Source organism: Pelmatolapia mariae, linkage group LG8, assembly GCF_036321145.2.
Source record: "Pelmatolapia mariae isolate MD_Pm_ZW linkage group LG8, Pm_UMD_F_2, whole genome shotgun sequence".
Lineage (NCBI taxonomy): Eukaryota > Metazoa > Chordata > Actinopteri > Cichliformes > Cichlidae > Pelmatolapia > Pelmatolapia mariae.
Window position 1 is genome coordinate 5,849,179 of NC_086234.1, and position 15,313 is coordinate 5,864,491.

Sequence of the window (15,313 nt, forward strand, 5' to 3'; positions counted from 1 at the left end):
GTGACAGATCAGAGCTGTGATACTGCCGCCTGAAAAGAAAAAAAAAGGGGCCACGCCACCCGTTTGCCATGCAGTGCAGGCTAATGATGAAAACTCCCCGAGTCGAGCAATATGCCCACCAATCATTCGGTTGATATGTTTGCAGACAGACATACCTCCATCTTGCATGGAGACCAGTGCAGCCTCACTCTTCACCAGTGATGCTCAACTCCATATTGTAACTGACAATAAAGCTACAAGTGTTGAAATGGGATCAACACTTTTCGAAGAAGACATCTACGTTCTCACCCAAAGCAGTCGAGGTCAAGTGGGCTGCTCCGGGCTACAACACCTTTGTCACATTTGTTACCAGAACCCACAGCTTGAATGTACTCTGCTGAGCTGAACGTTTCAGTGTGGAAAGGAAACGAGAGCTACTGTGCACCAACTCTTTTTGCTTCCACCTTAGGGACCATATGGTTGATTTGGCAGATTCTCAAGCACCTGCCTCCATTTGTTTGCCTCAAAGATTACTTCGAATGTTGAAATAGCAGAGAAAGTCTAGTTGCTTCAGTCAGAGTAGCTTTTATTTCTTTGGGTTTCATTAAACAATCATTAAAGGCTTTACAGCATGGGAAAAGACATTTAAATAGCATATTCAGAATATACTGTGATGCTTTACTCTCCTAGTTAAGCTTCTGTTTTTGGAAACTTGGCACATTTAGCTAACAGTGTAGGCAGAAGAATAAAGTAAACTGGAACAAAATGGAACAGCCTACACAATGTATTATATTAAATGTGTACAATACTTTAATTTAGCTCAGTTTCATGCTTTTAATACACTACATGGCAAAACGTGTGTGGATGATAGGGGTTCCTTTTGCTTACTTTGGGTTTGGGGCTATTTTTAGGCCTCTTAGATTCAATTAGCAGAAACCTGAATGCTTTTCAACATAGTAGTAGCAGTTGACCTTTCAACATAATGTTGCCCCATGTACAGCAAGTGGTTCTACTGATGTTAAAAGAACTTGACTGATCTGCACCGAGTCCTGACCTTAACTCCCTCTAACACCTTTGGGGTGAACTGAGAAAAAAATGACCCCGGCACGGACCGGGTCAGTGATAAGCCTCACTAATGAAGATATGCCAAAGGTGAGTCTGGAAGACGACGCTTATATCCACTATTCTTATTTAGATAATTTATTTTCTGCTAAAGTTGTTTTAACACATGACCTGTGGATAATGTTGGAACACTGTCCCGAGTTGTCATTTTTCACATGTAGCAGCAAGCAGGAGATGGCGGTGCTTCGGACTAGGTGAGGGTGCTGCCTGTGGAGGTTGTGCAGGACGTAGAACATATGTGATGCCCTCTGAACTGGTGTGATTTACAGGGTATTAAGCTGCCATTTTTATGTATGGGCAGACATTACACAGACTTTGTACTAGTGATATGGAAGATTAAAAACTGTTTAATGGCCAGTCCACCTGATTAGGACATTTGCGTTCTCACACAGCTTCTTTGAGTAATGTCTGGAGAGATTCATGGCAGCAGTCCATGCAGAAAAACAACACTTAAAAAAGTATGCAGTGTAATTATCTCTTTTATCCCTAAGAATCCAACACCATGGCTTTTTCTTCACATCATCGTCATCATCCAGTGTCTTTTGACTGCATAAAAATGGATGTCCTGATGGGGCTTATTGTGTGACTTGATATTGTGAAAAGGGGAAAGGTCTGCACACATTGAGCTCCAAGTAATAATTCAATTCTTAAATCATTTACACAAAAGAGATTTTTTGATTTGTAGGATCTTCCTCAGGCATTTGTCAAAAGAAATTTTTCCTGGATGTGCACACACTTCCTCTTTTCTCTGAAGTCATGGGGCGTAGTAGTAGTAGACTCACACATATCGGTTTTTCCTGTTTTTTACATTAAGAGAAAAAGAAGACGGAAACATTTTTCAAACATTATAATAAGTTCCTTTTTACCCCTTTCCTTTCTTTTTTCTTGGAGTGATTTGAGTGATGCAGTGTGCTTTTAAAAAGCTATTTTTTTTCTGTGTTAGTGGGACAAAGATGAACTTAGCTGTACTATGTACCAGGCACCTGGGCAGATACCCTGATGGAGAGCTGCCTGTTCTTGATCAAATATTAAAGCAGAAGGTGGTGCTGAGAGTAAAAGCTAGTACTGTGTGGGATACATTCATTCTGATACTGACCACAAATATCCTCTAACATCCATTACTTATAATGTGTCATTGATAAGAACATGCCTTCATATATGCACTATATTAAGATACTGCACGAAGCTCAGTGTACCACACAGCAGGGTAGAGGAAGTCCCCGGGTTAACAGGCCAGTGTGAATGCAAAATTATAAAAATAACGTGAATAATTTATGGAGACCGTGGCTCACCTCTTCGTCACCCCAAAGGTTTGTAGCAGCACCAATCTGTGCTCCAAGATAGGTCACATGACTGGTCAAAGTCTGATCCTCAACAGAATTTCTGTATGTGTACTATATAATGTTTACCTGCAAATGCAACATGAACAAGCAATGTTTTATTAATGCTTATTATAGTAGATTGTATAATCAGTGGCATGCAGACAAGCCTGCTGAAATTTAAAGAGGTTGTTTTTTTGTTTTGGGATCATTTTGTATTACAGAGATCCTTCGAGGTGGGAAACCAACAATTTGGAAATGAAAAAAGAAAGTACAGGATAAGTCATGCTCCTTAGTTGTGTTCTTAAAGCATGGGATTTTATTGAACCCTTGTGCATGACAAGGAAAGAAAACGCTGTACTTTCCATTCATCCACAGTTCATGTCATACTGTGATATAAGTGCACAAAGAGACCAAGGAAGCAGGACTTTTGCTGCAGCCTGTATGTCAGAATAAATCCAAACACCGTCTTCTGAAAAACTCAATTTGTGCAATTGAATACAAACATGCTCACAGTGCTCACAAAGGGAATAGTATTTGGCTTTTCCTTTAATTTGTACTCTCAATATCTCTAAGGCCAGCGTAGGACAGTTAGTGAAAAAGACTCTCCTCCTCTTTATCTCTTTAGCACCACTCATTAAACCTACCTACTGGGGATAACATATTTCACTCTCCCCTCTTCTATCTTTCTCTTTGTTATTCCACCATAACACCTTGACAAATAAACTTGACTGGCAATGTGTTTGACTTGTCTGTGAACTCCGCCATTCATCCATCCATCCATGCTTCCCTCTTCCCTCCCCCCATTGACGCCTAGAGTCCCTGGAGCCATGCTATGCTTGCTGAAGCGCTGTGTTGTGAGCGAGTGCGCTGCCTGCCATCAATATGGGTGAGTTACAGAGGTCAGCGGTTCAAATGCAGTTCACTGCTTCACGCCGGCACTAGCTGTGCCTCTACCCGTGCATATTATGTGTGCTGGAGTGTTGGAGTGTGTAAGCATGTGTGATGGGATGCATATATGTGTGCATGGATGTCAGGCTGTGTGGATGTGTCCTCGTCTCTGCATTAGTATTCTCTATGTATGTTTGCGTGTCATTGGACCGTATGGATGTCTTGGCTCGTGTGTTTACTCACTTGGCCACAGCACGGAGGGTTTCGATCTTTGTCCTGGGCTCCCTGCCAGCCGGTATAATGAACATGTTGCCACTGGGGGCATGTGGGACACAAGCGCATGATTGCCTCTTGAATAGCAGGTGGTAAATCTGTGTCTGATCAGCTGTATCACTGAATACATCTCAGTCACTGAGAGGCAAATGCCACAAAGATCTATGGAGTGGTAGCAGTCATACTGCATTGGCTCAGAGAGTCTTTGTAAGGTTTGCTCATATTCAAAATCCAATTTGTGGAAGCAGATCCCGGTTTGGATTCAGGAGACAGATATTCTCTCCACTGTTACAATCAGACTGAAAGCTTTCCTTTTTTAAAATGCATATAGTTAAGGTTGGATCAGGTGACCCTGAATCCTTCCTTAGTTACGCTACAGTAGGTTTGGGCTGCTGGAGGCTTCCCATGATGCACTGAGTGCACACTTTTTTTCACTCACTGTGTGAGAAATGTTGATTCTGTTCATCTGGATGCAACAATTTCAGTGTGAGAAACATTTCATCAGGTTTCCTTATAAACAGTACATTTGCATAACGAGGCTCTCTCTTGCTCTCTTCCACAGCGTGTCTTTTGTCCCATCTTCCTGCACTGACCCCATTCAGTCGTGGCAAATGCTAGCCCCTCCTGAGCCTGGTTCTTCTGGACCGTTCTTCCTGTTAAAAGTGAGTTTTTCCTTCCCACTGTTGCCAAGTGCCAGGTGTTGTTTGATTGTTGGGGTTTTCTCTGCATTATTGTATTATCTTACCTTACAATACAAAGTGCACTGCAGTGACTGATGTTGTGACATGGTTACTATATTAATAAAACTGAATTCAGCTGATTGTAAGAAAATGCCTTTTACACACAGTGACAGATAAGAAACTGCCTTTCTGCCTCGTTTCCTATATATAGACTTACAGTTGTGGGTACTTATATAAGAAATGGCGAGAGAGTCAAATAATATCAGTGTGTGTGTACAGTACGAGTAATCTCAGTAAGTCAAAACCTCAGGATTCAGAGTCCTCTACATGGTCAGTATCACAAATGTTTTCTTATCTTTTCTTGGCAGGGAACGATTTTGATCACAGGCACACAACTGTGAATGCCAAAGCTCCGCCCACCTGCTGTTAAAACCCTCTCTTTGGGAGGGGCAGCCAATCAGAAGAAAGTTAGCCTTAAGAAAGAAACAACTTTTAGAAAGCTGAGGGCACCAAGTCAGTTTAATATACTTTGAACTATAAATCACACAAAGATACCCTACTAGAGTGCAAGAATATTAACAGAGAGAGGAAAATGAGCATAAAGCCCACTTTAAAGTTAAAACTGTTACCAAAAAGAGTACGCTACATACTATAAATCATAAAACAGCTACGAAACAGCTGTGTAGAACCAATTGGCTCATACAGCAATACATTTTCTCTCTTATCAGTTCTTCTCCTTCATCCTTCCTGTAAACACCTACTTTTTTGTTTTTACAGTCACCTTCATGTACTTTCTTGCTGATTGATTTTTTCAGTTCTTAGCCAAAACCAAAACTGTGATTTTATGTGCCTCGTGAATACTTCCTGTTAACAAGGAAACAGTGACTCCTGCGCTGCTGAACTGACTGTGTCAATCAAAATGCTCTTTGAGGATCAGAGAGTTACAAAACCCAGGGTTGCGATATAGGTCAGTTTTAGGGCCCACCCTTCCTGTGTATTATATATATATATATATAAAAAAAGGTCAGATGCAAAATAAATAACCACATAAAATAATAATAATTAAAAGAAGTTAAGACTGCTTGTGGAAAGTGAACTGTCTATGGTTGATTAAAGACATTTGGGACAGTGGGGACTACTTTTGCATTAGATAGTGTGGATATATTTGTAACATGACAGCTGTTCCAAAGATATTCTGGATTATGGACAAACTCAAAAAAAGTAAAAGTAAAAAAACAAACCAAATAAGGACATTTTAGAACTATGAAGACATGTTCATCTGGACATTGTTGCTAAAAGATTTTCTTTTTGACACTTGTGGATAATTTTACATTTTAAATCAAGAGTATATTTAATTTAGACATGATCTGATTAAAATTAAAATCCAGAAAGTGTAACCATAAATGTTTCTTAAGTTAACAGAAGATGGCACAAAACTCACAACCTACCTTCTTGCATTTTGATAAATCTTTCCTAGCAGTGTCTCTGTGTCTCTAATCATCCACTGCTCTTCAAGACAGTAAACTGAGTTTGTTCCTGCTTTTCTTTTCAGCTCATGTAAAGACAACCTGTGAATGTTTCCCCATGCTTTGGTGGAAAATGAGGTAGGATAAAGCTCTGTGGTTCATGTGGTTTATGTGGCCATCTAGTGGACTTGTAACACACTTCCCATATGGATACAAATGCACGGGATTTTCCTTGCTTGGAAAGTTACTGTCAAGTCACTTTCAATGAGTCAAAACTCTTAATGTGAAATGAAAAGTTTTCACTTTCTGTGCAAAACCCCAAATGCTGAAATTCACACAATACAAAGTGTTTGAACATGAACACAGATGTGTAGCATAGCTGGTCTGGCTGAACCCACTGTGGATTTACTGTAAAAGTACAATGTTTACAAGAATTTGGCCTCTTTGGGCTTGTACCAAATATGCAAAAATAGTAGGTGAGGGAAACTGGAAACCTCAGTGACTGTCAGCGTCTTCGACTCCCACACAACTCGAGCGCTTTCTAATGCAAGTGTTAAACACTACCCAGCACCTGAAAACAAATGCCCGGTGTTCAGAGTGCCTTCAGGTTTTTAACTGAGACTGTTGTGTGATGTAGGAAAACCTGTGCACCTGTAATACTGCATCATTATGTCAACATCTTCTGGTGTGTTGCTGCTATTAAAACGTATGCAAAAGCCCGCTGTGCAGACACAAAACTTTTGTGTTTTGTGTCAGACCTGATATTTTTAGCAGTTCTCTTGATTGTACGGTTTAGAATCCATATGATTGCATTTAAAGGTGACCTGTCATTCTTTTCCTGAGTGTAAAGGTGAGGCTTCAGAGTTGTACTTGGTTTCAGACACTTTTTCTTCTTTTGAAACTGTGTGATGTCAGAGAGAATGGATACCCCTAGCACCATCATCATAATTTAGCTGATCGCAGAAGTCCACCCACGTACTACCACCTGCTGCTTACACGGGGAAGCTGGTTAAAAGAAGATTTTCAGACAGTGGATTGACCGAAGGGCTTCACCAACGTCCAGTATAAGATACAATTATTTTGAACTGTGAGTCATACTAAGCTACACTAGCAGAGCCCCAGAAAAAAAATAGCAGGAAATGAGCACAGGAGATAAATTTAAACCAGGTTTATTTTTCAGTCCAGAAAATGTCACCTCTGACATCAAAGGCGCTGGATACTCAAGCTGCCAGTATGAGATCATCGCAAGCTACCAAACTACCAAAGAAGCCTTCATTTATTGCTACTGAATCTTTTTTTTTCATATAACCCTGTTAGGAAGATGGGGTCAAAGTGCAATTTGAGCTTCAGGTCTAACCCTGCTCACAGGTCCAGCAGCTTCAGCACAGTTAACCTCTTTACCTAAAGCCAAATTCAGCAAAGTATTGAAAAAGAAAAGGCCTCTAAGAATCATGTGTCTCTCTCTGTAATGTATATATGTATAGATCTATGAGAGGCATGCGTGCATGTCGGTGTGTATTTAAACTATCTTGAGGTGTGCTCTTGTTTCAGAGCGTCTAAGTACAAAGAGAAGTTGTTGTGTTTTTTATCAGTGAACAGAAAGCGCAGCTTTTCATCGCTTATTGACAAAGTTCGTGTGGTTTTTCTCTGTTACTTCTCTCTGCAGGCCTGCTGCATATATAGCTTCTCATAAGTTTAACAGAGTTTGTGGTTTTGTGGCCCGGATGGGTGGGTGCATTTTTCTTTTTCCTGAGGTAGTCTAAGCATTGAGGTTAGCGGCGCAGAGCAAAAGACGTAGGAAACAAACTTGGTAAGAGAGCTGGCGGCTGAAGGATGGAGGCTATGATTTAAAGTAAACAAAACGACCTCCAGTGTTTTCATATCTTAAAAGCGTCGACGTTTTCTGCGTCAGAAGCACTTCCAGTAAACCGATTGATCTGTTTTAAAGTAATGACGCCTGACGTGCAGTGGCACCGCTTTATACAGATAAACTCTTGAAAAGTCACTGCTACTGATTTTCTGGGTTAATAAAAACGTGTTCATGGTTTTCTTAACAAAATTCTGTTCTGGCGTTTGTGAAAAACTGACATCAGTTATCAGTAAATAGCCCTCAGCCTCCCTCCCGTAACATTAAACGTCCCATAAAAATATTTGCCTAAATATTTATAAAGGCTGTAATTACATGACTGGACATGTATATTTCGTGATGTTTTCTATCACACCAGTTGCTGCAACTTCATCCTCTTTTAAAACATATAATTAAGAAAGATTTGATGTATCTCAGTGTATTTCTTTTTTAAGTTGACCCTCTGCAGCGTGTCATACCCACAACATCAGAGAGGTATTGTACGGTGATGAAGGTGTGATGTTTTCGCAATGATCTCGACTCACTCTGTAGCAAAAACAGCTTCTCTGCTGACTGAAACTAACAGCATAATTTCTGCTCTCAAGGACTCCTCAGCCAAAACAACAGCACAGCTTATGTTTGTGTTTATGCACCTTTTGCATGTTTCAAGGATATAAAATCATTACAGCGCGTGTCACGGGCACAACATGCACCAAGAGGTGAACGCGGTCTTTCATGCTCAGTAGGTTTACGTTATTCTAAAACAAATATTCAATCTTCCTTTTACATACTTGTTGAAAATCTGTGTTCTATTGCAAGAAATTAAAGCTTTAAATACTAATATCTCTTCTAGTTTAGCTGAATATAATTTGTTGTCTGCATTCTTACGTAAAGCCATAATTTACACTTTTGTGTCTACATTTTAACTGCTTTTTACACAGAAAACAGTTATTTTATCATAGTTTTACATTCCAGAGCAGTATTTGCACCTCTGAAGGTTTATCTAAAGCGCAGAAAAACATGCAGTTTATCTTTACAACACCTGTAGCTCCAATGTGCAACTGGAGCTCTAAAATTAATACTGGTCAACGAAAACAGGATGTGAAATGGAGCTGAGGAAATGACATCACGGTGCGAGCATAAAGAAGCACGATCACACTTCATTTCAGTGCAAGTTTCAGTTTATTTAGTCGAATATTTACAAACAGAGAGATTGAGATGGAGGAAGAAAAGCGGTCTCTTTGTGTGGCTCTGTGGTTGTTTTCTTTGTGTTCATTAAACTTGTTGAATGCCAGCAGTGTTGCCACACCACACATTACTTAAACACATAAATATTAGTTCTCATTAGTGTTGCGGAGAGTTCATTAGTGCCGAGGTCTCCATGTGCAATGAAGGTTTCGCATTTAGACAACCTGACTCACATAGTTACTTATGGGCGAGTGGAGCTACACGAGAACGGAAAACTGACTTGATTTCAGCTGCAGCTCTTTGTTGGACCTAGCTATGTGTCTCCTGAGTAAATCTGAAAGAAATTTAGACTGAGATTTCATGACAAAAAAATCTGCTTAATCTTTAATCTAACGCTGGCAAAGCTGATCTTTTTTCTGTGTCTTTGTTAGTCTCCTGAGTAAACCAAAGGAGCCAGTTTGCTGTTAAAACATGAGAAATAAGAAGAAAGTGCTATGATTTTAGCTTTTGACATTGACTTTTTAAACCATGGCAGCTGGTAGAAACAAAAACCAGAAATTAAACATTTAAGACCCCGAACCAGCGATTCTAAACTTCACTCGGTGGGCCTCGGGGCGGCTCGTACATGCGCGAATGTGTTGTTGAGTGAACATCCGTGTGCATCGCATTGTGAACTCATGCAGGGTGTGATCATTCTGCACCGCTGCTGCTGGCCAAAACGTTTGTGGTTGAGCACAAGACAGCATGAACCACAGTGTAGCATCTTCCCATATATGACATGAACTACCTGCCAAACAAACCCTCAGTTTTTGAAACGACAGGAAATTATTTTCTTTGGTTCTGAGCCAACATAGGTCCTCAGTCATAAGAAAAAGTACACATCTTAGTGAATTAATCATGTTTTAACTAAAAGGGGACATATTATGCTATTTTGGACTCTACTGGAGTAACATTGCATGATTGACCCTTCATTGAAATTCACTTTATACTGGACTTCTATCTGAAACTATGTAATTACATCCTGTCCTGCACACTTTAAAGCAACTTTCTGTTGATTGGCTGCCCCTCAAAAACTAAAGGTGCCTTGCTGAAATGCCTGAGCTTTTGGCTCGAAGGGATTACTTGTACCTACACAGACCTCATTATTTGAAACTTTGGTCACGTTTAAATATGAACATCCACTATCCTATAAAAAAAAGGATAAGCATAATAGGTCCCCTTTACATTAAAGTTTATCATGTACTACTGTACTGGTTTGCAGTTTTCTACTGCTGCCCAAATACTTTATGATGCAACATCGCATCATCTTCCTCCACAAAGACAAACAGCTGTGCATGTTTTGATTCTCGTGTCGTTGCTGAATCGGAAAAAAATGTGTCGAAAAGTTTCTGCAAGGACCGAAACTTTAAGACAAACACAAGTTTTTCTCTGAAAGCTGCAACCGTGTTTTTGGATATCACTTGAATATAGAAAGTACCGCTACTTAGTGAGTAAAAGTAAGTAGTGAGTAAAGTTGTAGGGTAGTACTGGCATGTAACTCACATATAATTCATATTTAGTGTGGTGTTGATTAGGATTATGTGTATATACTGATTTACAGACACTCCAATTTGAAGTTGTTGAGTAATAGAGTACATGTTTCATTAGTATTACACACTTGCAAAAATTCTGTCTATACACAGCTTTAAATATTGTACACATAGTGATATAGTTACAAACTGTACAGACAGTATATAGAATACTCTGGAGCCATGAAAGCCCTCTTCGATTTAATGGTCAAGAACTGCTCTGAAGTTACTGTAAACCTCAGGATGCAGTTTTTTAAAGGACAATTCTGGTTTATTTTAATCTAGTTCTTTTTTACCATCAATAAGTTTGTAATCACCACCCTGTTCTTAAGTATCAGACTGGGCAGGAAACACAAGCCGTCATCAATTTTATGCAAGAATTAAGGAAATCTGCTACATGCACTTATTTTGAACTTCTCTGAACCTGACCATTTTCTTGTGAAATTCTTAATAGTTTTTAGGTTTTCCCCCAGGAAATTGGTTAGCAGAGGTGTTAAATAGAGCTCTCTTCACCCCCTACCTTGCTCCTATTTTAAAAAGAATAGAAAGAAAATGAATCATCCATGGAATGCATTTGAACTACAAGATGACAATGACCTCGCCGCTAAAAGACCCCTGTTAACACCTCATGCAAACGACACAACAACACAGAGCATTTAAAGTAAATCAGACAGTTTTTTTACATTCAATTTTAGATCAAGAAAATTCAAAAGTAACAAAGTTACAGAACCACAGCTTGTAACACACTCACGTCAAATGGAAGGTAAGGTTAAAGTGTAACAGATTCCTGTTTACGACAAGCTTTTAGACGATCAAGATGAGCTCAGACGACAGCTTGTGTTGCCGCTCGTCACTCATTGTTGGAGAGTCCAGATGTATACTATATGCATGCTTTCTTTATTTAAATACAGTTTGAAAAAGGTGTGATGATGCTGAGTGACTGTTATCATAGTGAGTTTCTAACCTTGCCCTGCTCTCTTGCAATGCCAATAATAATAATAATAATAATAATCAATAAATAAAAATGTTCAGTACTATATTTAAAACACTTAAGCATTTTAAGTCTGTAGCAGTGGATGGTGACTTTTTCTGAGTTATAATTCCCACTTTAAAACAGCAAAAAAAAGTCTGCATCATAAGTCACCCGATGCAAAAGTAAGGTGTGCTGGTAGATGTGTTTGAGTCTCATCTGGTGCAGTTTTTAAGGTTTGCTGGCTTGTTGGTGAGGCTTAGGCACCAGATCCACTTCATATGGATTTGAAAGATGTGATTGTTTGGAATCAAATTGCTAATTTTACAATGCTGAACACATTTATCAGCACAGTGACCAGCAGATTAGAGTCACTAGCTAAAACATTTACATCCTCAGATCAATTAGTGAGTGTAGCCAGTGGAAGTTGGTCACAAAGAGAGCTTTTCAACAAAAACCTCCCTGTGATTGCTTTGGTCACTAATATACTGCTGTGGTCACTGGAGGATGCCAACTTCTCTAACTAACCACTGAGCAGTAGTGAAACTTGAAAAAGTACGACACAAAACAGAAACGGAGAACGTTTGCCTTCAAAGTAAAAGCTGTACTTTACCACTGAAACCGACACGTTTCAAATGACGCAAATTTTACTTTGAAGGCAAATAGCCCGATTCTCTGTTTTGCATTGCATAGTTTTCAGTTCTGCTACCAATTACCAAGTAGTTGGCAAAGCTTTACAGACAAGTCTGTGTCTTCCATCCAAAGTAGACGAAGACAGCAATCTCCTACACTCAAGACAATCACGAGGAGGCTTTCGGTGTAGCAGCTTATGTACTTTTTTACAACCAATTTCACCGAGCAACTACCAGCAAGTACTTTTGATTTAACCTCATCAGTTAGAGTATGAACTGCTCTATATAGGTTTAGTGCATTGCAGAAGTCAGCAGTGCAAACACATCTGTTAAAAAATTATACCTGGTGGTATGCTAATAAGTTAACTAGCTTGCTAATGCCTCAGAACTTTACTGTTGAGTCCTTCGCTAACTTTTTAAAAATAAATTTCAGTGATCAGTTGAAGTCAGCTTATGGCATGCAACGTTTAAAAAATGCCAGTGTTCACAATATCGAGAAAACTGAGAGAGCTTGATTGGCTAGTAAGATTTTTTTGAATTCTCAGCAGTGAAGCAGATGATTGGAAGGTCATCAGAACCTATAATAAATGTTAAAACCTGCTAAATTAAGAGGCCAGTGGTAATAAACCAGAGTTATCCTTTAAACTGGTATTTCTTCAATCCATTCGGAAAACTCTTTCCTCTAAACATTCACAGGAAACTCAAAGCATCCAGAGTTTGTAGTGATTCAGTGATTTGCTCAAGAGTGCGTCACATTATGGTACACGTCCATCATCATCCTGCAGTCACAATCATTGCCCTGTGTGCTCTAATCTGCTGCGTTCATCTCTTCAGTAACTTCAAACCGGTTGAGATGCATGGTTGGCTTTGTAGGGACATCCCCATACGTTAGAAACTGCACATGTAACTGAAAGCCTCGGATTAGCTGACATCAGTGTAACTGTTTTTTTTTTTGTTGTTGTTTTTGTTTTCACTTTTTGTGTTCAAAAAGTTCAGGTCCCACAAGGAGCTCTTGAGTTCCCTTGTGGTAAAAATTAAACACATGTATCAAAAGAAGAGTCTCGTCTTTGCTTAAACCCTGGAGAGATAACTTTGCTGATTGGCGATGGTGTTTCTGATGTCAGATCTCTGAGACAGTAAAAATAGTACACTAAAAAGCCTGCCACTTTTTCTTCAAAGCAGGTCAGATGTCTTGATCTCATGCAACCAGCTGTGTGTTTTAGTTTTTTGTTGGGTGGTCTGGGCAGTCGTGACATCAATCTTTTACGAAGGTCAGATCTCGAGGAAGACTGAGAAGAATCCCAGTTGATAAACTTTGTACAGAAAGTATCCCATTCGGTGGGATTTTGAGCTTTGAGCCTGCTGTATGTAGCAGCATGTAAGCACATGGGAAAGATTTTTTTTCACCAGCATGAGACATGTGGTGCGTTGACATTTGCAAAAATATAACTTCATATTTTTTGCCTTACAGATAGACAATATAAATAGTAAATTACATATTGAAAATATATATAGGGACTGAAAACTGATACATTGTATAGACTATGCTAACTGAAAGGGCTAAGATACGATTTGAACAGGCTGCAAGCATAAAAGTATATACTGACTAAAATTTCCCTCCTCTTAAAGTACCTTCATCGGTGCCCCGCCCTGCAGGGCAATATCAAAACACAAAACTTGGAGCTTTCTGGCTCACTCAGACATCCTTTCAGATTCATGTTCTCCAGTTTGTCAGTTTTTTTCTCAGCAGATGAAATGAAAGACTGGAATGTTTTATACTTTCTTAACTGCCATACTTCCTTATTTCAGAGAAGTGAAACTGGCATTTCCTTCCTTCGGTGTCAGAAACTTAAAACGACTTTCCCCGCATGCTTTCGTATGGCTGTCTGATCGTCTCATTAGACCAGCTTCTACCAGGGCATTGTCCTTGGCACTTACTGCGCAGGGTCCTCTGTAAAATAAACTGCAGTGCGCGTCTGTGTGTGCATGTGTGTGTCTGTGCGAGATAGAAAATTTCCAAGCAGGAATATTTAAAGCTAAGTGGTGAGAATAGTTGCGCCATAGCTCCCTGAACTTTTACTGCTGGACAAACATTTTGGGATGCAGAGCCCCTGAACCTGCCAGTGTGCCTCTCACAATTTACTTTGCTAAATCAAATCCACACTTTAGCGGAAAAAGAAAAAAGAATAATAATAATAATAAAAAAAGACAACACAATACCCTAAATTGCCTGAACACTGCACAACAAGACTTTTAAACAAATAGCAGCAACCAGAGCCAGTGATTATACAGGCAGATCTGTCTTAAGGGCAATCAGTAAGGGACTCTGCATGTAGACCTATTTTTAAATTCCTCCAAAATAAAATAAACCTCTGCGCCACTTTGCATCTCTACCTATAGCGTCACACATACAGCAGCTAACTGGTTCACACCCTAAATGGATGGCTTGTTTGTGTACATTTGACTTCCTCTCTAGCCAGGTCTGCTAATCTCTTACATAATCTATAAGAAGAGAGCGCAGATGTGCGCGGGCTGGTTGCCATGACAATCATATCTTGCTGTTCTCCAGGTGGGAGTCGATGTGCTTGATGAGGGCATCGTCAGGGTAACCGACCGGGAATATCAGCTGGCAGAGAGGGCAGCTCCTCATGTCACTCTCTTCGGTCTCCATCCAGAGCTGCAAAACACACACACACACAGGTATGGACATGTAGTCACTATCAGGTCAAATCACATGCAGTCCTCAGCGTACTCACTTCACAGGATAGTATTAGTCAGTCTGTGGGAGGCAGATTCACAGTTTCATCATAGCAGGGTGAGCGATCAATTCAGGCTTACGCAAAAGGTTTTTAAAAAGAGACAAACTTGTAGTAAACCCAGGTGGATTTAATATATTAGAAAAAATAGTTCACAATTGTGAGAAATATGTGTATTTGCTTTCTTAATAAGGGTGACTTAACATCAGTACCAGCTTCAAGTTTCTTTTTTGTTGATTTTGTTGCTTAAGTACATCGTGATCCTCATGATTTAACGCTAAAGAGGACCTGCTATGAGTTTTTTGATGTTCTCTCATGCACTCATACGAAAAAGAAAGTACGCCCTCTTTCAGTACTAAGGTTTTGCATATTACCACATAATAAAAAATTCACTGGGGACCAAAATTCCTCCACAATGATGTGAGAAACTGAAAAAGTCATACACAGAGCGATTGCTTGACATTAAAGCTGCTGTGTGACTTGCTAACGATCAATTAAATACCTGTATTTGATTACTTGATTAGCCTCTTAATTCTATGTAATATGGAAACAGTAAGTGTGTACTTAGTTTTCAACATACTACTTTTGTATGTAGAAATAAATAATGACACAGTTGCTCATCT

The 15,313-nt window shown here is 39.5% G+C and overlaps 1 protein-coding gene across 1 annotated transcript in view; it reads right to left on the reverse strand.

The window, feature by feature from the left end:
• Nucleotides 1–8,747: 8,747 nt before the first annotated feature.
• The window catches only part of tbkbp1 (TBK1 binding protein 1), a 75,185-nt gene continuing 68,619 nt past the window's right edge, over nt 8,748–15,313 (reverse strand). Inside the window, exon 10 of the mRNA XM_063482591.1 lies at nt 8,748–14,611. Coding sequence (XP_063338661.1) covers nt 14,483–14,611 — 129 coding nt within the window. The 3' untranslated portion in view covers nt 8,748–14,482. The remainder of the gene's footprint in view (nt 14,612–15,313) is intronic.